At 56.7% G+C, this 24,866-nt stretch overlaps 1 protein-coding gene across 2 annotated transcripts in view; it reads right to left on the reverse strand.

Moving 5' to 3' along the window:
* DCHS1 (dachsous cadherin-related 1) overlaps positions 1–24,344 on the reverse strand; it is a 59,455-nt gene extending 35,111 nt beyond the window's left edge. For both annotated transcript variants that reach the window (XR_007201216.1, XM_048293001.1), the window contains exons 1-7: positions 24,123–24,344; positions 18,193–20,007; positions 3,860–4,048; positions 3,530–3,761; positions 2,296–2,532; positions 983–2,002; positions 415–602 (exon numbers count right to left, since the gene is read on the reverse strand). Coding sequence is in view for 1 of the 2 variants with exons in the window: in XM_048293001.1 (XP_048148958.1) it covers positions 415–602; positions 983–2,002; positions 2,296–2,532; positions 3,530–3,761; positions 3,860–4,048; positions 18,193–19,944 (3,618 nt within the window). In the remaining variant the exon portion in view is untranslated. The remainder of the gene's footprint in view (positions 1–414; positions 603–982; positions 2,003–2,295; positions 2,533–3,529; positions 3,762–3,859; positions 4,049–18,192; positions 20,008–24,122) is intronic.
* Positions 24,345–24,866: the final 522 nt, after the last annotated feature.

Consider the following 24,866-nt stretch of genomic DNA (forward strand, 5'->3'; position numbering starts at 1 on the left):
GACCTAGAAGGTCATGGCCTCCTGTGTCTCCCTGCTCACAGTTGTCTACCCTGGCTCTTCTTTGAACCTGGGTCAGGTTCAGGGCTCCTTTTGCTGTGCCTCCCTACATGGACATGTGAGCCAAGAGCTTCTGCCCGCTGGCCAGTCCTGATTGTGCCAGAGCCCTCCAGAGGCCCTGCCTGCTCTGTGCACTGGGATACCTGCATTGCCCAAGGACATGCCCATCCTACCAAATCTCAAATTTACCAGACTATCCTGGCTGCTGCACAGATCCGACTCATGCCTGCTCATCTCCCACTCTAAAACTCTCCTGGGTCCCCCTGCCCACCCCCTTTTCCCCAGCAGTACCACCTGCCCCCACATGCAGAGGCCATCAGGCCCCTGCCTCATTGGTGCTCTAGCCTGCACCCCTACCTGCACAGGTAGCTCCTGACCACTGCCCACATGGAGGAAAGCAGGAGCGTTGTCATTCTCATCCAGCACCGTGACATAGATGGTTCCGGTGGCACTGCGGGGCGGTGCTCCCCCATCCTGCACAATCACCAGGAGCTGGAAGCTGGACTGCTGCTCCCGATCCAAGCTGTGCTTGGTGCTGACCTCTCCTGTGAGGGAGAATCCCAGAAGGGTTTGGATGGGAAGGGACCTTCAAGCCTATCTTGTTCCACCCTGCTGCCATGGGCAAAGACACCTTCCACTAGACCAGGTTGCTCCAAGCCCCATCCAACATGGCCTTGAATACTTCCAAGGATGGGGCAGGCACAAATGAGGGACACAGATCAGTGGGGACACAGCTCAGCCCACAAGCTGCCTTAGAGCAGAGCCTGTGCTCAGCTGTGTGATTCAGGTGTGCTGCTGGAGCCCAGCACTGCAGGGGCGGTAAGGTGAACATTCTGTTGCTGCATTGGCCGGGCTGCCATCACTGCTGCCCCACCCTGGGCTTTCTCACCAGCTGGCCCCACCTAGGAAGCCAGGAGTCTCTCACCTGTCTGTGTGTGGATAAGGAAGTTGGGATCGTGCTGGAGCAGGCGGTAGGTGAGCCGGCTGTTCTGCCCTGCGTCCCGGTCGCTTGCCATCACCCTTCCCACACTGCTGCCAGGAACCTGATTCTCAGGCACGGTGAAGAAGTACCGCTCCTCGCTCAGCCGAGGGCTGTTGTCATTCTCATCAGTGATGCTGATCCGCACGGTGCTGGTGCCAGTTTTCCGTGTGTCCGCCGCAGCCCCGGTGCCTCCCACCGAGGCCAGCACCGTCAGCACATACAAGTCCCGTGTCTCCCGGTCCAAGGCACTCTTGACGTATAGCCAGCCACTCTCAGGCACGATGCCGAAGCTGGCAGCGTCCCCATCTGCACGCAGGTGGTAGGTGAGGGCCGTGGATTCCACATCGTGTGCCAGGGCCCTCACCTGAAGGAAGCGGGTGGAGACGGGAACACCCTCCTGCACCTCCACACGGTAGGTGAGAGTGTCAAAAATGGGTCCGTTGTCGTCCTCGGCTTGCACGTGCACCAGCAGCGTGAAGGTGGAGCTGAGCTGAGGAATGCCACTGTCCCGGGCCATTATGGCCAGGCTGTAGGCTGAGCTGGCCTCATACTGCAGGGCCCCAAGGAGCCTCACTGCCCCTGAGGCACGCTCCACAACAAAGGTGCCCTCACCCCCCGACACCAGCTCAAAGGTCACCTGTCCATTGGCACCACTGTCACGGTCCTCGGCCTGCACAGTGTAGACTGTAGTCCCAGGTTCTGTGGCCTCTGGCAGCAAGATGGAGTCGGAGGGAGTTGGGAATGCTGGCACATTGTCATTCACATCTGATACAGAGATCTTCACACGTGTGTTGCTGTAGGCGGGAGGTGAACCGCTCCGGGCCTGGACATCCAGGATGAGAACTGACTGGGACTCGTGATCCAGAGGCAGGCTGGTGCGGAGCTGCCCTGAGGCCGAGTCGATGGAGAAGTAGCCATGAGGATCCCCCGAGGAGATGGAATAGAAGATGTCATCAGCATGACCTGTGGACAAGAAGTTGCAATCCAGCTCACTCCCTCAGCCCCATGGTCGGGAAGCTGTGGCCCAAGGTGTCCAGCAGCACTGGGGCCCATGTGCACAGAGGCACAGGTGTGCATACACACTTGTGTAGGCACAGGTGCTGAGTTGGGTGACAATCGCAGGGTGCACATTCAGATGTGAGTGTGTGGAGCTCTCAGAGCAGGGCCACTCCCTGAGGAAGTGTGGTGGGTGCTGGACCTCAAGGATGATATGGGGACAGGGAAAGTGGCAACATGCAAAAGGGACAAGCCCATACCTGGTGGGTTCTGGGCCTGGACAGCCCCCACACTGGCACCCTGTGGCACGTCCTCGGGCACAGTGAAGAAGTACTGAGCTTGCTCAAAGACAGGGGGTGAGACTGTGCCCTCCACGATGCTGATGTTTACCCGGGCATTTGGCTGTGCGTGCAGGCCCCCCCCATCCTGAGCAGAGATCACCAGCTGCACCAAGGTGTTGGCTTTGCCACTCAGAGACCATGACAGAGAGATGATACCTGAGGAAGAAAGTCATTGATGTGGCATTGTGCTGCACCCCTGGCACCAGGGGACAGGCCAAACCATAAGCTGGAAAAGACAGACCAGAAGGGGCAGGAAGCAATGTGCATCACAGTGGGAGCCCACCGTGGAGAAGCTGGAGTGAATGAGTGGAGCTCTCCCAGGAAAGCCTCCCCAAATCCTCCCTGCTTAATCTTACACCCAACTCTGAGCTAAGCAGTGGCACAGGCTGTGGGACATGAGTCAGAAGACAGGTCTTGGGAGAGGGAAAGGAGGGGAAAGGGCGTCCAATCTGGGGCACAGGATGAGTGTCATAACACAGCAAGTGGGCCCTGGGCTGGCAGGGAGGCTCCGCAAGGGGATGTAGAAGTGTAGGACCATAATCGATAGGCCCTACAAAGGAGGTAGCCCTGCATTGGGAGGGCTGGTAGGGCTTGTCTCATTCCAGTCACCTGCTGGGAACTTGAGAACCGGTGTGCAGGTCTCCCAGTGCACCTTTCTGTCCTGCTGAGAGCCCCTGGCACCATGCACCCATGCACCCACTTCCCCAGAAGAAAGTGCTCTGGCTTCAAACAGATGCAGCCAATGAGAACAGTGGGATCGAGAGTGACAGAGTTATAGAGGAGAGTTAACTGAGCTGGAGAAGAGGGGACTGGCCGGGACAAGAAATGAAGCAGGATACAGCCTGATGGGGCAAAGCGTCAGCACACAAGAGGAAGGGCACAGTGAGTCAGGGATGGGGAATAGGGAGAGGAAGGAAGACAGGACAAATGAAGAACAGAACATGGAGCAGAAAGAAAAAGTCAGGGAAGGGGTTGGTTACCAGAGGCTACGGAAGTTCAGCAGGGAAAGATGCGGCAGGGAGAGGAACAGATGTACGCTGGAGACAGACTGCACTGCTCGGGTGGCCAAGCAGTGATACTCAGGCTGGTTTTGACACCTCCCACATCAAAGTGCTCCAACTGCTGCCTGCTCTGGCTGCCTGCCACTTCTCACCTGTGTCCTTGTTCAGGGAGAAGAGCGGGGGCGAGTTTCCCAGGACGATGCGGTACGTCACTCTCCCATTCAGCCCCTCGTCCTTGTCATGGGCAGTGACACGCAGCACAGCTGTCCCTGGCATGCTCTGTGTGCTGATGCTGGCAGCGTACTCCAGCGGGTAAAACACTGGCCGGTTGTCATTTGTGTCCTCCAGGAACACCTTCACGTACACCATGGAGTTCAGGCCGCCCTGAGGAGGAACCAGATCAGAGACAGTGCAAGGACAGCAGCATCCCCTGCACAGTGCTGAGTCAGCCACACTGCATACGTGGCCTCACTAGCACTCACCCCATCCACAGCAGTGATGGTGAAGTCGTAGGCAGATGTGCCCTCGTCGCGGTCCAGGGGCTGCACCGTGCATAGCTGCCCTGAGTGCTTGTCAATGCTGAACTGTGTGGGGACAACACTGCCAATGCCAGAGCCAATGGAGTAGGAAAGGGAGCCAAATGCGCCACTGTCTGCGTCTGTGGCTGTCACCTGTGTGAGGGAAGGCACTATCTGAACAGAACAGACCACCAGCCAGACCCAGCCCAGCACCCCCACCCCACCCCAGTGCCACCCTCTACTCCACAGCCACAGTCGCCACACCATCCTCACAGCTGGCCACCATGACGCAGTGTGACAGCAACTGTGGCTCTTGTCCCAGACCAGCCACTGCTTCTTCTGCAGAACATGCAGCACCGCAGCAGCAGCAGCCCCTGCACCTCTGTTCCTTCTTTTCTGCAAAGACACTCAGGATGGGACAGGAAGAAAGTCCTGTCACTGTGGCCCTGGCTCTGTCCTGCTCTCAGAGCTCTGTGTCTAGCAGTCCCAGACACCGGGCAAGAGGATGGAGGGTGGCACTGCTCTGTGACAGTCCAGTCTGACGTTGCTTGTAGCACAAGAACTGCACCCTCTGTGACAGACGTAGCAGGATGAATGCTGTTCCCTGCTTGCCCTCCCCAGCTCCTCCTTGGGCTCCTACAGAGCTCAGGTCAGCAGAAACCAACTCCTGACTCCACATCCCTGCCCACAGCTCCTCCACCAGCTGGGAGCTCCATGGAGAACAAAGCCGGGGGACAGAGCTGGGGGAAGGCAGCTGGGCCAGGCCCGGGTGAAGTGGAGTTCAGGCCTCGTCAGCCACAGCTCCTCCCCGCAGCAGCCATGGGGCCTCGGCTCCCGCACGAGGAGTGCAGGAACGCCACGCGCGCGCCAAGTAGAGGGCCCGGCTGGGGGCTGCAAGCCCGGTCATCAGGGATGGAGGAACAAGGGTAAGGGGACACAGAACAGCTGGGCCCGGAGGGAACAGTCAACTGGGCAGGGATGGGACCACCCTGTCCCGACCAGGAAGGGGAGGCAGCACCTGAGACACCCCCACCAGCCCTGCTGCCTGTGGTCTGAGGGGCTGCCTCAGGGAGAAACCGAGACTACATCTCCAGTGAGCACTAAGCTCCTGTGCAGAGGATCTGCTCCCCAACCCGGCAGCAGCTGCCAGAAGAAGCACCATGGAACAGGATCCCCCCTCCCCACTCCAGCTGCAGAGCACTTGGAAACACAGGTGCTGTGACAGAACTGGGTCAGGAGGCACTTTGGGAAACTGGACCCATCTGCCACTCAGAGCTCACCGCCTCCCTCCCCACTGCCCCAGCCCATCTTCCTGGGGAACTGCTCAGCAGAGAGTACAAATCTGACTTCACTGACATCACTGGAGCTCATATGCAGGTTACCAGTACACTGGGTCCATGTTGGCTGTCATTACTGGGGTACAGCCTGTACCCACACCCCAATGTGCCTCTGCCATGCCCAGGATACAGCCCTGTACCCACACCCTGGTGTGCCTCTGCTATTCCTTGGATCAGCTGCCAGCCTTCTCCACCACTGCAGACGGAAACGCATATGAAACTGATCAGCTGCCACAGTGACTGGAATAGGTACTATATGGTAAACTAAGACTTTTCTTTCCTTCAAAATGAACTACTTCTCACTCTGAAAATTACCCAAAATGCACGTCAGCTGCTTTAATCGCTGTACAGCAACACGCTCTGCTGCAGAGTAAAATAGTAGCTTCAGGCTCCTTAGGCCAGGGGCTCTGATGCTTCCAGAAGAGCCTCGCTTCCCCACTGTAACCATCTTCTGATGGGTGCTAACCTTGGGAGTACCCAAAGGGGGAATATCCAGCTTCCTGCCACAAGCCCTGGGTCAGGTTTTAGGAACAGGGGAGCTCTCACTAATGCGTAGTGCAGCACCATCTCCCTGGCAGCTTCCTGGTACCCAGAGCCAGCTTCCAGCAAGATAACTGGTGGAGCCAGCAGTCTGGTATCAGAACCAGCCCTGGCTGTGCAGCCAGGACAAGGTATCCCATGTATCTAGTGCTTCATCTCCCCATCCTGTGGTGGGACCATCTGTGGACCACCGGTCCAACACAAAACTCTGCCCATATGAGCCTACACGGGGTCTTAAGAGAGGTCACATCACTGGTGCAACCACAACTGGAGCCCTTGTCTGCCTTGTCTCCCTTGGATCAGTGATGCTAAACTGGTGCCTAGAGAAAAGCCACAGGAACATCAAACATCTGCTGGACCAGGTAACAGTGCTGGCTGAGTTTGGGGCCACTGGACACTTTGCTCTGTGCTCTGCCACTGTGTGCAGAGGGAGGGGGGCTGCGGCTGGTGCACCCCCAGTCCCAGCTCCCTGCCTGCAGACTGCTGATATCCCATGTGTGAATCCCATGGGATGGGGCTGGCTGACTGCCTGTGGGTGGCCCAGGCTCAGCAGGGCCTGGAGAGTCCCAGGGACAGCAGGATCTCCACTGCAGTTGGGTGATGCCTCCTAGGGACTCCTGAGAGACATCACAGGGGTCCACCAGTCACCAGGTATGGCAACCACCTCATTTCAGCTGGCATGTGCTGCTGCAGACTCAGAGTACACGCAGTCTGGGACAGGGACACATTTTTAGCTATGAGGGCAATTAGCCACCAAAAGGGCTCATTAAGGCCTGCAGTGAGTTCACCACTTGTGGAAATTTTTAAACCAAGCATGGATATTTTTCCAGGAACTTTGCTAGAAGCTAATGCGGGGCAGCCCCAGGCTCTGTATTTAGCATCTGCCCCAAATCTTGGATTCACAGCTGGCTTTACTGCAGCTCACTCATGAGACTCCTGATGTTTGCCTGAAAAATAGAGGGAAACAGGGTCAAGCTGCCTCTGGAACTGCCCAGGAAGCTCTCCACTGGGGCTGTGCCAGTCCTGCTGCTCGAATATGTGGGAGCAGGAGCCAGGCCTCTGAGCCTGAATGGCGGCCCTATCACCCTCTCACTCTCACCTCTGACTTCTGAACAGGGTCTGCACAGCCACTAAAGCATTTAAGCACAAGGACATCAATGCTCTGCCAGGAGACTCCTGACTTGAAGCTGCCAAGGAGGCAGCAGTACCTGAGGAAACCAGGATCACAGACCCCTGGTCTCCCCCAAGACTTGCAATGTCCCTGCCATGCAGGGATGGCATGCAGCTGGACCTGCTGTTCACTAGAACGGAGTACTAACTGGGGATGTGGCAGCTGGCAGTAGCTGTGACTGCAGTGGCCATGAAGTAGTAGATTCAGGATCCTAAAAGGAGTGAGGAAGAAGAGAAGCAGAGTACAGACCCTGGACTGCAAGACAGACTTCAGCTTTCACAGGGAACTGGTTGATGAAAGGGATCTCGTGGGAGGCAGCACTGAAGACCAAGGCAGCTCAGGAGAGCTGGCAAGCCTTCAGGACAGCACACTCCAGAACAGTCCATCCCAGTGCTCAGGAAAACACAGAGACGTCAGCAGATGGCCTGGGGTAAGCAGGGGCCTCAGGGCTAAGCTGCCATGCAAAAGGTGGTGTATGCTAAGAGAACTGGGATTGTTCAGCCTGGAGAAGAGAAGCTTTGGAGTGACCTAACTGTGGCCTTCCAGGACCTGAAGGGAGCTGACAAGAAAGACTGAGAGAGGCTATTTATAAGGGTCTGGAAAGACAGGACAAAGGAGAACGGCTTCTCACTGACAGAGGGTAGGTTTAGATTGGATATTGGGAAGAAGCTCTTCCCTGTGAGGGTGGGGAGGCCCTGGCTCTTGGGTTGCCCAGAGAGGCTGTGACTGCCCCATCCCTGGAAGTGTTCAAGGCCAGGCTGGACAGAGCTTGGAATAACCTGGTCTAGTGGAAGGTGTCCCTGCTCATGGCAGGGGGGTGGAACGAGAAGATCTTTAAGGTCCCTTCCAACCCAAACCATTCCACAATTCTTTGAGATGGGCACGAAGGCAAGATACATAGTAGGAATCTACAAACATTGCCAGGCATGTCAGGAGCATGTCAGCAAAGTCAAAGTTCAAGCCTGAGTGTGCCAAGAAGAGCCTCTACCACTGCGCTGGTAGTAAAGGGCTGAAGAAGGGCCCATTTCTGAGTGTGGTCAGTGATTTAGCAGCAGCAGGCTCAGGTAAGACTGGAACACCCAGTGCCTCCTCCACCTTGGTCTCTGCCAGCCTCCCACGCCTACACGCTGTTCAGAGGCGTTCAGAGAGCTACCAGAAAGGGGTGAAGATAGAGTCCGTTTTCTTTAGAGAGACTGATCCACGTGAATCCATGGGACTCAACAGGCTGCATCAATGGATGCTGACAGAAATGGATTTGTAGGGCTGCTCTTCACACATGGTGCAGATCAGGGGAGATCCCTGACAGCTGGAGGAAAGCAAATACCACGCCTCACCTTCAACAAAGGCCAAAAGGATCATCTAAGGGTCTACATTCTTGTCAGCCACACTTTGGGGCCTGGGAGAATCATGGGGTGGGTCTTGTAGTATGTATTAGGTCACATGAAAGATCCTGGAAGGGAAGAGCCATCGTGGATTGACCATCCTGTTTGCTCTCTGTGGTGGAGTGATGGGATCTGGGGTCAAAGGGCTGACAGCTGTGGGTGACAATTGCCTTGACTTTAGGAAGGATTTTGACACCTTCTCCCACAACCCTCATATTCAAGGCAGGATGTTACAGTGTGGAGGGCTGGGAAATCAGGTGGGTCAAAGACAGGTTGGAAGACAGGCTCCAGGGCAGAGGTTCATGACCAGTGCTCTGCCTGGGGGCCATGACAAGGGAAAGGATCTGGATGAAAGTGACAGAGGAAATACATCCTTTCTGTCAGATAATGGATGCAAATGAACAGGCATGTGCCCTTGAGGCCAGAAGATACGTGAAGGAACCCAGGGGATGACCCCAATGCTGTGTTTTGATGACTTCGTTGAGAGGTGTAGAAGAAGCTGCTACCATGGCAGGGTTTGGGCAACACATCTGGGGAACACTTCTGCTGAAATCACTCACTGATCAGTGTAATTACATGGGAATGCAGCTGTTGGCATCCAATTCCCAACTGGATTTGAATCTGGCAAGGGATGTCAAAGTCAACAAGAAGGGCTTCTATAAGTACATGGGTGACAAAAGGAATGCTGGGTAAAATGTAGGCCCACAGCTGAAGGAGACTAGGGACCTGGTGACACAGCACATGTCAAAGACTAGGGTACTTAATGCCCTCTTTCCCTTACTCTCCACTAGTAAGGCAGGTCTTCAGGAATCTCAGGTCTCAGAGACCAGGGTGAAAGACAACACTGCCAGGCCCCTCACAATAATCTCTGCTCAATCATAGTGCTTGGGAAGTGCCTGAATGCTACAGCGCCGTTCGGGCCAGCTCTCTGTCCTGGCACTGAGCAAACTCCTGCCTGCCCCGGGTGGGGGCTGGATGGAGACTGGTCATGGTGCGCGGGAGAACGGGTGAATCCCCAGCTAGGGCTCGCCTCGCACCCCGATGGCTAGTGCACATGAAGGAGGTCGGATAAAGCAGAGGGACTCCTTCGTGGGGGGTAGGGGATTTATTGGAGCATAGCAAAAGCCACGAAGAAAAGACCAAGCCAGGTGGCTTGCAGGGCAGTTTTGTACGACAGAACGGGCGTGGAAAACACACAGTACCCAATGATACATCAACCAGGGGGTGTTACAAAGGCAGGGAGAAGGGATTACAGCAAATGGGGAAGGGGTAGGTGGGGAGGAGTAACAGAAACCAATTATCTGCCGAATAACCTAGATCTCTCTGGAAAAGCGGCCAGGTATGAGAAATATGGGGAAGGGAGAGCTGGGGCCGCTGGTAAGGCACAGATTTATGTATTTTTCACAGCTTTTTGGGTGTTCTATTAAGGCTTTGGGCTGTAGAAGCATCAAACCACTGGACCTTTCAGTCCCCTGGTCCAGCTGAACCATGGTTCACTGCAACACCTGAAGACCGTGGGAAGGTCAATCTATTTCCTATCTTCAAGAGTAAGAAAAAGGACCCAGGAAACTACAGAACAATCAGCCTCACCTTGATTCCTGGAAAACTGATGGAGCAGCTAATCCTGGAAACCATTTTTATGCATGGGAAGGACAAGAAAATCATCAGGAGTGGTGAGCACGGCTTCCCCTAAGGACAAGTCATGCTTGATCCACTTGATAAAAGACTGGGCTGGTGGATGACAGAAAAGGAGTGGATATTCTCAACCTGAAGTGCACTAAGTTCTTTGACACTCTCCCCCGTAAGATCCTCATTCAGCTGAAAACCAGCTGAGCAGCTCCTGTCCAGAGAGTGGTGATCAGGGGCACAATGTCTACTTGGAGGCCAGTAGCTAGCAATGTACCCCAGGGGTCAATCCTGCGTCCAGTCCTGTTTGGCCTCTTCATTAACGACCTGGTTGATGGTGCAGTGTGTACCCTCAGGATGCTTGCTGATGACCCCAGATTGGGAGGAGTGGCTGATATGCCAGAGGGTCATGCTGTATCTAGAGCAACCTTTAGAGGCTGGAGGGATGGACAAGAGGCCTCCTAAAGTTCAATAAGGGAAAGTGCAAAGTTGTGCCTCGGGAAAGGAACAATCCCCTGCACCAGTATATGCTGAGGGCCATACCACGGGAGAGCAGCTTAGCAGAAGAGGTCCTCTTGGGTGCCAATTTGAAGATGAGCTAGCAATGTGCCCTTGCTGCAAGAAAACATAATGGTATCCCGGGCAGCATCAGGATGAGTGTGGCCAGCAGGTCAGGGAGAGGATCCTGCCCCTCTCCTCAGCAGTGGTGAGGCCACAGCTGGAGCCCTGGCTCCCCAATACAGGAGAGAGATGGCCATACTGGAGAGAGTCTGGTGAAGGGCCACAAAGATGATGAAGGGACTGGAGCACCTCTCCTGTGAGGAAAGACTGAGGGAACAGGGATGGTTCATCCTGGAGAAGGGGTATAATCCATACGGGAGAGGGCAACAAGAGGATGGATCCAGGCTCTTCCCAGTTGTGCCCAGTGTCAGGATCAGAGGACATGGCCACACACTGGAACACAGGAGAGTCCCTCTGAAGATCAGGAAGCACTTCTCCTTTATGAGGTTGCCCAGGGAAGTGGGGATGTCCTGGACAATCAACTCTGGATGGTGCTGCTTGTGCATACTAGATTATCTCAAGAGGTCCTTTCCAAACTCAACCATTGTGTGATCTCCAGCCAAAGACTCTCCTGAACATCCCAGTTAGCCAATTTAGCTCAAATTGTTCCCAGAGAGCTGATCTGCTTCCCTGTCCCTGCACAGCAGCCTTGACCACACCGGGCAGCAGCATCCACTACCTGCCCCTCCTTCCCTGCAGGTGTGGTGAGAAGGCTTTGCTGGAGTGCCTTGCAGCTGGGCAGAAGAGCATGTGGTGGGAGTGCTGTGGCCACCACAGAGCAGAAGAGGACAACAAAGGAGAACAGCAAGATGACTCAGGGTTAGGCAGCAAGAAACAAGAGCACCAGACTTTGAAAAGGAAAAGGGGTCCTGGCCCAGTGTGCCTCTCCCCACTGAACAGAGACCTGGGAGGGCCGTGACGGGCATCGAGGCCTTGCTATTTCACACCCTCCTCCCAGTTCCCCAGCAAGACAGGAGGGACAAGCGGAGCCAAGGCACGACAGACCTTACATTTCCCGGAGATGGGGATGCATGAAGTACAGCCCCACGCCAAGGTCCTCAGCTGTATCGCCCGTGGGAGTCAAAGCTGCCCCTTCCCATAGACCCATCTCAAGCATATCACCAGAGCCCCTCGCACACACCTCTTGCCTTCACAGCCCTCCTGCTGACCTGTGTACCCCTGCCCAGCCCACAGTGCTGTAAAGTGATGGAGCACTGCTCAGCAGCTCGGGCCTCCATTCCTCGGCCATCCTCCCTACTCCAGCCAGCGCAGTCAGCAGGCAGGGAACTCATCTGGAGCCTGGCCATGGCTGGGGCTCTGCTGCACACATGTTATGCTGTGGCTTTGGCAAACATCTGGCTCTGGGGCTCCCGCCCCTCTGAGTGACGGCTCTTGGTGGGAGAGGAGGGGAGGCTGGCGCCAGTGTGGTCAGCGATCCCACGCACGGCTCCCTGCGCCTGAGTGCGTGCCAGGCGTCCTGCCCTCCCAGCCCTGGCACAGCCACTGACCAGCTAAAAGCGGCCGGGGAGCGGCCACTCGGCTATTTCAGGAGCCATTCCTGGCTCCAGGGCTTTGTCTCAGCCTCCAGCACACTCGGGTCTCAGGGGAGGGAGCAGGGTCAGGGTTTGGCCCAGCAACAGTCCAGCACACGTGGCCAAGGCGAGGGTCAGAGCCCATGGCTGCCGGAGCCCCCTGTCCAGGGAGCCCCAGGGCAGCTGCCAGCACTGCTGGCTCACACAGCTGGATCCCCAATGCCCCAGACACAGGCAGGAGTCTGGCTGGTGGTCCCACAGCCAAGGCCTCCACACTGCCTAGAGGACTGTGACTGCCCCATCCCCCAAGTGTTCAAGGCCAGGTTGGACAGGGCTTGGAGCAACCTGGTCTAGTGGAAGGTGTCTTTGCCCATGGCAGGGAGTGGAACAAGATGGGCTTTAAGGGCCCTTTCCACCCTTCTGTGATTCTCTGACAGACACAGGGCTGCCAGAAACACGTGCAGCTGGGCATGGGGAGCAGGGGCTGCCAATGGCCTCCAGTACTGCTCTGAGATGGGGTAAAGCCTTCAGTTCCGAGGATGAGGGGATGTGGGCTAACCACAGACACTGGCAGGGAGGCAGGATGTGGATGGTGGGGCTGGACAAGAGGTGAGGGAGCCTGGGAGTGCATAGCACCCTTCTGGGAGCCCAGGGGCCTCCAAGCACAGGGACAGACTAAGGCACAGAGGGACAAGGAATGAGGCTCCTACTTGGGAACCTAGGTGTCCTCACTGGTGAAATGGCATCTGCAGCCAGGAGCTACCGGGCACAGGAAGCCCAATGGAAGGTGCAGGAGCTGAATGGGACTTGGAAGCTGAGAAGCAGAAAGGGCAGGGAATCCTGGAGCAGAGCAGGGCTGGGAAGCTGGGCTATGCAGGGAAGAGTGCTCAAGGTGGGGGGTTTGAAGGGGGCAGCCACAGCACAGGGCAGAAATGGCAGGGCCCTGGGGGGCACTGAAGCCAGAATGACCCCAAACCAGGGTGTGGGGCTGGGTTTCAGCCATGTGGAGCTCAGGCAGGGAGTTCTCAGAGAAGGTCTGTGCAGCAAGATGGGATGTAGATCAGTGAGATGTGCAGGAGAGACTTGGCTGGGGTCAGCACAAGATTGAGCATGCCAGGCAGGGTGAGCCTAGGGAGCAAGGCAGGGATGGGGCCCCCAACATCAGGAGGACACGGAGCTGCTCTGGAAACAGGCTGGGAGAGATGGGGGTGTTCAATCTTGAGAAGAAAAGGCTCCAGGGAAAACTTAGACCCCCTTCCAGGGCTTAAAGGGGCTCCAAGAGAGCTGGAGAAGGACTTTGGGCAAGGGCCTGGACTGACAGAACAAGGGAGAATGGCTTCCGACTGATGGAGGGCAGGATTAGATGGCATATTGGAAAGAAGTTCATCCTGTGAGGGTGGGCAGGCCCTGGCACAGGGTGCCCAGAGAAGCTGTGGCTGCCCCTGGATCCCTGGCAGAGTCCAAGGCCAGGCTGGACATTGGGGCTGGGAGCAGCCTGGGACAGTGGGAGGTGTCCCTGCCCATGGCAGGGGGTTGGAACTGAATGATCCCTTCCCACCTAAACCATTCTGGGATTCCACAGGGAGCAGGCAGAGGCTGCCATGTCCCAAGGGCTATGCAGGTGGAGGAGAGCTGTCCTGAGTCACAGTGGCAAGGGTCCTGGAGGAGAAGACAACTGCAGCTGGCACTGACCAAGGGGTGTGGGGAGAACAAGAGGGAGCAGAAACTGGGGGAGGGGGGGCATGCTGGTGGCTGGGGCCATAGGAAGGGGGGCAGGAGGACTGGCCCTTCAGAGGGCAGCATGCATGGGTGAGTCTGTGGGTAGGCATGGAGGAGGGAGCTGTGTGAGCAAGGGCAGTGATAGAAAGAGGAGTTCTGAGGGGCCTAGAGCTGAAGCAGAGGTAAGGGAAAAGGGGCAGCTGTGAGGGGGCTGGGGATTGCATGGAGGAAGGAGGGAGCTGTTCGAGGGGGTTGGGAGGAGGAGCAGAGGATGGGGGGAGAAGAGCACGAGGGGCTGGGGCCTCTCAGCTGCAGTGGAAAAGCTGCTGCAGCTCCAGGGGAAATGCTACTTGAATTAATCATGGCGCTGGCTGCTGTGCCAAGCCCAGGAGGAGGCTGCTGGCAGCGCAAGGAAATAACTTTCACAGGAATTTGGAACAAATGCAGCTCTTCTGGCGGTAACAACAGCACTCACCTCCCCCCACAACCTCCCCATGTACCAGCATCTCCCCCATGACCACACTCCTGTGTACCCCTAGATCCTTCTACATGGCAGCCTGCTCCTCAGGACTGGGATGCTATCCCTCCCCTCGTTCCGCTCCCCAGCACACTCACAGGCGTCTCCCCATTTCGCTTTGGAAAGCTTGCCTTCTTGTTTCTAAGGAGGGGGAGGCCTGTTCTATGTTGTGCAAAGGTCTGAAAATAGGTTGATGCTAAATCCCTTGCCCTAAGAACACAAATGCAGGCAGCAATGCTCCCCTTCCTCCTACCACTTTCCTTGACTGCAGCTGGTGAGCATTAGTCCTTATACTGCTCCATGTCCCCTCACAGCTGCCCCTTTGGCAGCACAACCAAGGCATCAGGATTAGCCCTCCAGACTCTCTCTTGGTAATGTAGTGTATGTGGCCTGGTGTAGCCTACAGCTCTTCATGCAAATCTTCCTCCCTGGGGCACAGCCCATGGGGTTGTCCCAGTGCTATGCATGCAGCACTGCCCATGAATGTCCCATGGAATCACAAATCAGAACCAAAACCTCATCAGACTTGTCCTCAAAACCACGGAGACTCTACATTAGGTGCATTGCTGGTCAGCTTTTCATTTCTGATGTTCCCCAACATTTGTGTGTATGGGTGCAAAGAGAGTATGTAAACCCTGGTTCCAAAATCATCAATACTGGATCTATGCAAGAATCAATAATCCACCATTCCATGTCATTCAGGTTGCTGTTCAGTCAGCCCATGCTCACCACACAGGGTTCACAGTTCTCTCTGCCAGAGCACAGACAATACTTGATTTAGCATGAAAAGTCAGAAAGTCCCAGAAAAACACTATCTGACCATACATGCAGTATGCTGGTACACAGTCAAATTTTTAAAACAAATTTAAACTAGCAGGGTGAATTTATACCAGAGCAGTGCTTCACATCACAGACCACAGCATTGGAATGTGGTCCAGTGCCCTAAAGCTTCTGCATCATCAGCTCATGGCAGCAGAGAGGAGCAAGGCAGCCAGCTGGGGACTGTCTTCTGCTCCATTTTCTGCTGGTCTCGTGTTCACTGGTACCCTAGGCTCTGTCTCCGCCGGTGTTTCTTTCTCATCTCAGATTTGAACAGTGAATTTGCAATTTCCCTTGCTTCATGCTCAGTCTGCTACTGTGGGACCTGGCCCACAGTAAACACGAGTAATAAACAGAGAAGATGTTATGAGTTCCTTTTTCTTTCTTGGAAGCTCAGGCCAACAACCTGCTCCGCTCATGCCTGTTCATCCCTGTTCGTACCCAGACACAAAGACTGACCCAGCAGACAGAACAGAGTCTACAAGGGAGCAGGGGATCTGTAACGATTCTTCAGGTCTCTCCTGCTCACTCGCAGGGACTCCTTCCTTCCTCACCTTTCTGTCCTGCCCATGGAGAGCAGACATCACTGTCTGAAAATAGACCTGGTCCTCCCAGGCTTTTCTCTGACCGACAGAGAAGTGAACCCACTGAGTTCTGTGCTGACCTAGGTGATTGTCCTGTGTCCTGTACATCATCTGGCAGGGCCTGCCCATGACCTGAGCTCTCGTGACCATTGTGTGGGTCTGGACAAAACCCAGACCTCAACAGAGATGCTTTACCATCCCGAGGCAGGGTGAGCCCCAATGCCTGGAAGCCATAGAGAGATGGAGTCAAGCAGGAGCAAAGGCACAAAAGGGCTCTGGGGGCAGCACACCTGACATGGGCAACCTTGTGGGGGGACAGTGCTGGGCACTGGCCACCGTGAGGCCTGGCAGCACCTCTGGAGCCTTCCTCCTTGAGGCAACAGGGTGGTCATGCCAGGCAGCTGTGCTCCAAGCCCAGGGCTCCCTGACCTGGCTCTGCCCAGCTCCCAGTCTCGGCTGGCTCCTGCTGCGTCCTCGATCAAGCCATCGGCCTGGCCAGCCTCCTTTCCCATCCTCTCACATTTCCCGGCTCAGAGGAAGCAGCAGCAGATGTGTGAGCTGTTTGCTTTGCGCCGAGGCCGCGCGGGACTTACCTGCGCTCAGCCCAGACACGCTGCTTCCAAACGAAACACAAGGACTAAGCCAAGACATCGAAATGTAGCCAAGCCTTGGTCACTACCAGCCACCAGGCCAGCCCTGTCCCCTGCACAGCGCAGAGCCAGGCTGGCCCCTGCCAGAGCCAGGCAGCCACGCACTGGACTCTCTTCTGGGTGTGCCCCACAGCCCCACAGCCCCAGCTCCTCTGCAGGGTGCGCTCTCCCTCCAGCCTGGCCTCGCACTCGCAGTCAGGAGCCCAGCTGCCATCTCCGATTGCATTTCCAGAACGCCTTCCCACACGGCGAGCAGCACTAAGCAGGAAGGCACGGACAAGGAAAGAGGGGGGCCTCCCTTCGGGGGCTGTGCAACCCAGACGCCCCTGCACACCCACGCTCACGCAAGGACACACAGCATCTCTGCTCTGACCCTGTCCCTGAACCCACCCCTGACCCCTTCCCCATCTCTGTCCCCAGCCCTGCCCCATCCCTACTCACCTCAGACCGGGACAGTGTGTAGCGTTGCCCTGCATACACCAAACCCAAATCTCCCCTGACCTGCATCTTTCTCATCTCCCACTCACTTCTTCTGCCCAGACTTCCCCCTAATCCTACCTTAACCCGTCCCCAAGCCCCCTGATCTATGCCATCCTACACTTGCCCCTGCCCCACATGCCTTCTCTATTCCACACCTGGCCCTTGCTCCCACCCAGTTCCTCCTTCCGGCCACAGTCCTACCCCATTCCCTGCACTGATTCCCCAAGCAGCCCCTCTCCAGCACTCCCACCCCACACCGTCAGTCACCTGCATGTACCCACACACACACTGCACAGCCCACCCTCCCCAGCCCACACTCAAACCCCCCATGCCCCTGCAGTGTACCCACAGGGCACCCATAAGCCGTTCTTTCTTGCCAGCTCCAAATTTTCCTCCAGGTTGACCTAGAGACCCTTTTTCCTGGCCAAGTCATGGGACCTCCTCTGGCCTTGTCCTATGGACCCCAGAATTCCTGCTCTTCCTGGCCCCTTGGGCACCTCTCGCCAGCCTGGCACCAAAGCTTCTCATGGTCCCAGCCAGACATCCCCGTGCCCCACACCTCCAGCAAAGAAGTGCCCCCAGTGCCACTGGGGCTTGTCCCAGCGGATAGCCTGGATGCTGCAATGGTTGGCAGTGTCTCACTGCACCCCAACACCTGCCCTCATCCCAACTCAGGCAGCTGGCATCACCTGTCCCCAGGAACCAGGGCTTCAGGACAGAAACACCAAACACAGGGAACACAGAACACACAGAATCCAAATGGCATCGCTAGCTCATCAAAGGGTCACAGAGCTTTGGAGGCCCAGCAGCTCTCTCACTCCAGCTGCAACCTCTTGCCACATAAAGGCTGGTGCAGCAGTAGTGTCTCAGCTCATTAACTCATTAGCATAATTAATGCTAATGACCACAGCCAGCTTTACCAACACTGATGAACTTGGGCTAATGACCACACAGGGGGAGAGGGAAGTTTGAAGCCTGGCTACAGGCAGCTTCCCAGAGGCAGTATCATGTTCCTGAACTCCGTTTTGAGTGTCCCGGCTGCAAGGCAGCTCCACACTGATGCAAGCAAGGCCTCGCACAGCAGGACCCACCTCAAGAGAGGCCCACACTGTGTTCTGCACGATGGGCAGCCTTGCAGTGTGGCCGATGTCAGTGGCATTGCTCACTCCTTGCACACAGAAAGGGTGTACATGACTTGGCCCCATTCCAGACTCACACCAAGTGTGGGGATCTCTGCTCCAGCATTCCTGCTGCAAACGCTGCCCATCAAAGCCATGACACCTGCACCAAGCACCCTGCAGTGGCAGGTCTCCCACCCCAAGCTGCTCACAGCCCTGGCCGTGCCCCCCACAAGCTCAGGCCTCAATACCTGTACCTACTTGCAAGAAGCAGGTCCCAACAGGGGTGTTCTCCTTCAGGGACACATTGTAGAAGTTACTCCTGAACACCGGCTCATTGTCGTTGACATCCTGCAAGGCCACGTGCACCACAGCTGAGGAAGAGAGGGCAGGGGTTCCCCGGTCTGTGGCCAGCACAGTGAACTGAGGCTGAGGGTCCTTCTCATAATCCAGTGGGGCAGCAGTGGTGATGATGCCAGTGGCAGGGTCAATGGTAAACCAGCTAGAGTGGGTGTCACGGCCATGCAGGATGCTGTACTGCACCTCTCCGTTGGGACCCTGGTCCTTGTCACGAGCTGTCACCTGCAGGACAAAGCTGCCTGGGTACACCACCTCAGGGATGCTCTGCTTGTACTCCTGCTGGTCGAAGAGCGGGGGATTGTCATTAACATCCATCACCTGCAGCACAAAGGCCGATTCTGCCCGGAGCGGGGGTGTTCCTGAGTCAGTAGCTGTCACCCGCAGATCATAGGAGTCTCTTTCTTCCCGATCCAGAAGTTGGTCCACACAGATCAGATAGATGATGTTGTCCTTGGTAGTGAGGGCAAACTTGCCGTCTCCTCCCTCCAGTGTGACATTGACATTGGAGTACTCTCCATAGTCTGGATCGGAAACAGAAATGCGTGCCACATACTGTCCAGGCTGAGCTCCCTCTGAGATCTGTGGGGAGCCATCCTCACTCAGAAAGATGATAGTCATGGTGGGCTGGTTGTCATTGTAGTCACGCACATGGATAGTGACAAAGGCTGTGGTGACCTCAGGATGGACAGCCTTATCCCTTGCCTGCACCACCAGCTCATGCACCTTCCTCACTTCATAGTCCAGACCCTTGTTGAGCTTGATGACCCCAGTCCGGGCGTCAATGGTGAAGTACTGGTCAGGATCGCTCTGCCGTCGGTTGATCTCATAAATCACATCCCCATTGACACCTTCGTCTGCGTCAGAGGCAAAGACCTGCAGGATGCTGCTGCCAGGTTTCAGATTCTCTGAAATGAGTGTATGATAGCGGCTCTGGTTGAAGCTGGGAGCATTGTCATTGATGTCCTGAATGGACACATCCAGTGTCATCTGGGTGCTCCGGGGAGGAGAACCACCATCGTAGGCTTCCAACAGCAGTGAGTATGACGAACGGTTCTCCCGATCCAGAACATTGCTGACCACCAGGTCCAAATATAGGACCCCATTGGGTCCTCGACGCGTTTCCAGGCGGAAGGCCTGCCCCACATTCCCTCCCTTAATCATATAGCCTTGTGTGTTCAGGAGGCCACTGTCAGCATCAAAGGCTGGGTCCAAGGGAAACCTGCTGCCAATGGGTGTGTGCTCTGGGATCTGAAAGGTGCTGTGCTGTTTGGGAAAGGCTGGGGCATGATCATTGATGTCATTCACTTGGATGTTCACTTCTACTGTGATGCCCTCCGGGGTGACAGCAATGAAGCTGTAGTGGTCCCGAGTCTCCCGGTCCAGGACACGAGCTGTTTTGATGATCCCAGTATTCTCATCTATCCCCAAGTCAGTGGAGACGCCACTGCCCTCCTGTGCTGAGATGAAATACATGTAGGCACTAGTTTCAGGGGGTAGGCCAGCACTGATGTCCCCAATGATGGTGCCAGCTGGCTGCTCCTCATCTATTTGTAGATCCAGGGTGCCCAGGACAGCAGAGCCCATCCCTGCTCTCAGGCCCCCAAGAATAAGCAGCTCCAGCAGAAGCATTGTTGACCTCTTCATTTGCTCCATGGCTGGCAACCAGCAGAGCAGAGGGTGGCTTGATCTCCTTTGCAGAGTTCACTTTAATCCTGCCTGGAATGCAGACCAGAGGATACTGGTTAAGAGGGAGCAAAGGAAGAACAAAAAAAAGCCTGGAGAGAGAAGGCCTGCCAGGTGCCTGCTGCCCAATCACTGTGTATCACCAGTCCCTCACAAGAAGCGAATGTGACAATGTCAGAGATTGCCCAGAGCAAAGGCCTGGGACAGCACTTGGAGTCAGCCCAGCAGGTCACACCTGACAGTGCACCGAGGTGAGCAGCTAGAACCCTGTCACCTAGGTGCTTCCTACATCCTCAAGTGCTCTTTCCAGCCACTGCCTGCCTGGCAACAGTGGCACCAGCTGCCCCAGGGCAGCATGCTCCTGTGTCTTTAACAGCCGAATTCTTCCTGTGAGGTTCAGAGCCTGTCTGCAAGAGGACAGAGGTTTTTGGGCAAACAGCAGCCTTGCACCTCTCCACCCTGAAAAGAGCTGGTCTCAAATTATGAGATAGCTCAGCAAGTGACTGGTTGAGACCCTAGCCCCCACCCCTTTCTCCCCAGCAGTGTGCCTTTCAAGACCACAGGGATAAAGGTGCCAAAAACCCATGAAGTGCAAATCTGGTGTCCCTAGGAGGGAGCACAGAACTGGAGTGGGCTTCCAGTGAACAACAAATCAAATAGGATGTTTTGCAAAGGATGTGCCCACAGCTGGGAATGCCCAGGATAAAATCAGACCATGCTCATTGTTTGGGCTGGCACGGAGATCTGTGGGTGCCCCAAGCTGGTACCATGGAGGGTGGTGGCAGTGCAGTAGGAACGCAGCGACTCCCTCTGAGCTGCCAGCTGCTCCGTCCCACACCCTCCGCTGCTCACTCCCCTCCTTTGTCTCCTTCTCGCTGCTCCTTGCTGGCTCCGGCTCCTTCCCTCCCTTTCCCCCGTAACTGCATTTCATTGCAGCAGTGGGGGAGGGACGCACAGCCAGCCATAGCTCCTGCAGCACTGCAGCCGGACACGGCAGATATGCCGGACACACTCCCTGTGCCCACAGGCTGCCAGCCCCCTGCACTGCCCACCCCTCCTGATAACAGCCAGAATAACCCAGCGGCCAAGAAGCTGCTGAAGAACACCAACCCCAGCACTCGCTCAGCCCCAGCGAACGAGGCTTCGTGGTCTGCAAGGATGGCGGCAGCATGAGCTCACACTTGGACTCTCTTGAAAGCATTTGCTGCTGGTCCCATAACCACACTCAGGAGCCGCTCATGTCAGATGCAGGAGCAAGAACCTCCCTGTCTTGGGGGATGGAGGTGGCTGGCAGTGCCTAGTTTGGGGACTAAGAATATCAGCTCTTGACCAAAAAACCCCACGACAGTGTTAACCCTTTCCAGGGAACATGGGATGGTATTCTTGGGTCCTCTTTCCTACCTCAGATCTGCTGTCTAGATTTTTTTTTTCCAGTGGAAATCCTGGGTTAGTGACAGAAACAAAATCATTCAAAAGTATTTTCTACTCATAAAGAAGTGTTTACTTCAGTGGGCATCCGGTCTCAGGCCTGTCCATACATTCTGAGGTAAATGCACATGCTCTTCTTGCACCCAGCAAGTAAGAACCCTCACAATACCCTAAGACCAAAAGTCAAAAGAAGATACTTTTGTGGGCTGCGATTTGGGAATCTGCACTAACTCAGTAGTCCTAGGCAGGTCTGTCTCTCTGTAGGAGCTAGTTCTAATTCCCCAGACAGAGGAGTAACTGCCTACCCCCAGAACATGCAGTGCTGGGGGAATGGGGTCCAAGGTAGCTTCTGTGATGAGACTGCACCATTCCAATGGTGCTCCAGCTGCTCAGGTCATGGGAAGGGACAGGGCAGAGGGTTTAAAGCCTTGGCAGGAGCTTAGACAAAAAAAAAATAAAGTGTAGTAAAGCAGGTAGAGGGCCAGGATTCCCTGGGGCAACCTCAGTGACTAAGGACAGGATGAAGCTAACAGTTCTTGGGTAGTGTCTGGAAGAGATCAGGGCATAGACATGGGGAAAAGCCCACCTGGTTCGATTAGTAATGCTGCTCTTGAGAAGCCAGTAAGGCTTTGTGGGCTGCTGACGGGGAGGAGAGAAACTTGAAAAGCGAATCTGGGGAGCGTGACGAGCAGCTGAGAGCACTAGCAAAATCAGGGAACAAAAATTAGGGTCCCTGGGCTGGAAAACTGGTGATGAAAGCCTGTATAAACTTTTTTATTTCTATCGTCCCCGGATGCAATTGAGTAGTTTCACAGCAAGCCTATCTTTCAGCAAGAGGTGCAACTGAACAGCTACTAGACTGCACCAGCCAGAGGTGGGCAGAAGCCACCTTGGTACCAGCAGTCCCCGTTACAATGAGGTCTGCAGGCTTGGGTCAGAGGGAAACAGCAGTGACCTCAGTGGATGCAGAGTCACGAAATCTGAACAGCTGCTTTCAGTTAGCAGAAAGCTCAGTGCAGGGGCTGGCTTGGCCAGTCCATGTAACGTGAGCCAGACTGCCCCGCTGCCTTTCTGTCCCTCCCACCACCGGGCACCGAGATCCCTTGTGAAGAACGGCAGCAGGACTCTCTGAAGAAAACTGCCAGGATGAGAATCTCTTCACATAGGTCCTTGAGGTCCACAGCCATGGTGAGGAGGTTGACAGGAAGGGCAGCTAAAATGGAGCGAGCTGCAACATCCATCTAAGCCTAGGGCTGACAGGCTGGGGCACCAGGGGAGCCCAGCCTACACTTAGCAGATGTGTGACATTTCGAAAGAAAAAATATATGGAATAACATTGGCACCACTGTGTTCACCCTTGCCTGCCTGCCAGTGGCAGTTTGTGCCTTGTATCAGCCACGAGAGAGGGGAAGTGGGCTCAGAGCAGCCCCAGCAGAGGAGCTGGAAAGACGGCACCCACTGTGCATGCCACAAACAGATGTCAGAGTGCTTGCTGTGCAAAGGCTCCATGAAAGCTGCAGATGCTGCTGATGCCATATCCTAGGTCGGTCTGACATGAGAGGCCATGACTCATGTAATGATGTTTTTGAGACTCCAGTCCAGAAGAGGAAGCCCTCTTTGCTGAGTACCACTCACTGACCTCGAATATGCTTTCCTCCTGTACATTCACACAGATTCTCTCTCTCTAGTTTCCGATGATCTGCCCTCGGAACCATGCACAGCCCTGACTTGCCTGCAGTGCAGCCTTGGGCTAACAACTCGCTTCCAGCCTCTACTCAGCCTACCACTGTCTACAGCCACCTCCGGGCCTCCTGGCTCTCCTACCATCTCCCATCTCCCACCTGGGCTTTCAGGACCGGCACTCTTCTGCTCGCTACCAGCCCGGCCACACAGCCTCATGACCCTCTGATACGGGCTCCGAGCAGTCAGAATGGCGGTGGCAGTCCTTTCCTGCGGATGCAGTTAAGCCCCACTGCATCCTTGTGAATCCCCCATTTTTGTGCCGTACTGGAGCTCCCCGCGGGCTCTCGTGTCTCTCAGAACGCATCTCCCACAAAGGAAAGTCTAATGAAATTTTTTCGCGCCGGAGCCAATTCCCACAGTCCCCGTCTCGGGACATCCCCGCGCTGCATCGGCCCCTGCCAGATTGTGCCCATCGCCAAGACGCTGCGGGGCCTCGCCTGCTCCCTGTACACTGGAGCCCCCGGCTGTCGAGGCTCGCTCTCCCCCGGAGCTCCGGGCTCCCGGGGCTCCCCAGCCGCCGGGCCCACCGTCCGCTGCCGCTCCTGTCCCTGTCCCTGGCGCTCCCGGACGTCCCGCACCGGGCGGCCTCGGTGCCGGCGTTCTGCCAGCCCCGCTCCCCGCTCCGCCCGGGCCCGCAGCCCCCGCCCAGCGCCTCCACGGTTCCGCTGAGCGCCCTTCCCTCGGCGGGTCTGCCCTGCAGCGGCACCGTGAGCGCCCAGTCCCGTCCCGTGTCCCGTCCCGCCCGGCAGCCGGCAGCGAGCCCGGTCCGGCCGCGGCTCCGCGGTGTTGCGCCGCCTCGGGCGCGTCCCCCCCTTCCCCCCCCCCCCCCCCCCCCCCCCCAGCTCCATTGTCTCCGCGGCGGAGGCAGAACAAAGCGCCTGGTGCCGGTCCCGGTCCGGTTCCACCGTGCGACGATGCCACCGCGCGGGACAACGGGCGGGGGCGAGCTAGGGCCAGTCCCCGGCGCTAGGACTTACACTGCGCGTCCCGTGCCGGCGGCGTTCACATCCCGCAGGGTCCGGCCCCTCCACGACGTCCCGCAGCCTCCCCGCTGCTCCGGCGCCACGGTCGCTCCGGTACCACCGGCCGCTCCAGTGCCCCGAGCGCTCCGGTGCTCCCCCGGTGCCGCGGCCGCCCCGGTGCGGCTGTAGCCCTGCGGAGCGCTCGGCGGCCGGTCGGCGTTGGCTCGGCGCTGGCTCGGCGCGAAGGCTCCTGCTGAAACCCGACCCAGCGCCGCCCTCAGCCCCCCGCTCCCTCCGCCGCCCCCCTCCCCGCCCTGCACCGGAGCGCGCCGGCGGAGCGCGGCCTCGAGGCGGCCCCGGGCGGGCGGGGGTGCGGGCGGTGGGCCGGTGTGGCCGGGCACTAAGGGGTCGGGGAGCAGGATCGGCACGGAGAGGGAGAAAAGGCTGGACCCGGGGTACAGAAAGATGGAAGGAAGCGGTGGGCGCCGGGAGCCCGAGAAAGGGGTTGGCAGGAGCAGGAGTGGGACGGGACCGGGCAGGGAGAGGGCTGGGCAGGGGATGAAATGAGGCTGTGGCGACACTGGGGGCATGTGGGGACATTGATCACAGGCCATACTTTCCTCTCTACCGCAGTTGCTTCTTCAGCACATAACCCAGAGCTCAAGTACCCCTGACCTGCCAGCACCTTGACTCACATCAGGGCTCCTAAGGTCCAGACTGGGAGATGCTCACCCAATGTGCCTGTGCTACAAGGGACTG

The sequence above is a fragment of the Corvus hawaiiensis genome, chromosome 2, assembly GCF_020740725.1.
Source record: "Corvus hawaiiensis isolate bCorHaw1 chromosome 2, bCorHaw1.pri.cur, whole genome shotgun sequence".
NCBI classification, from domain to species: domain Eukaryota; kingdom Metazoa; phylum Chordata; class Aves; order Passeriformes; family Corvidae; genus Corvus; species Corvus hawaiiensis.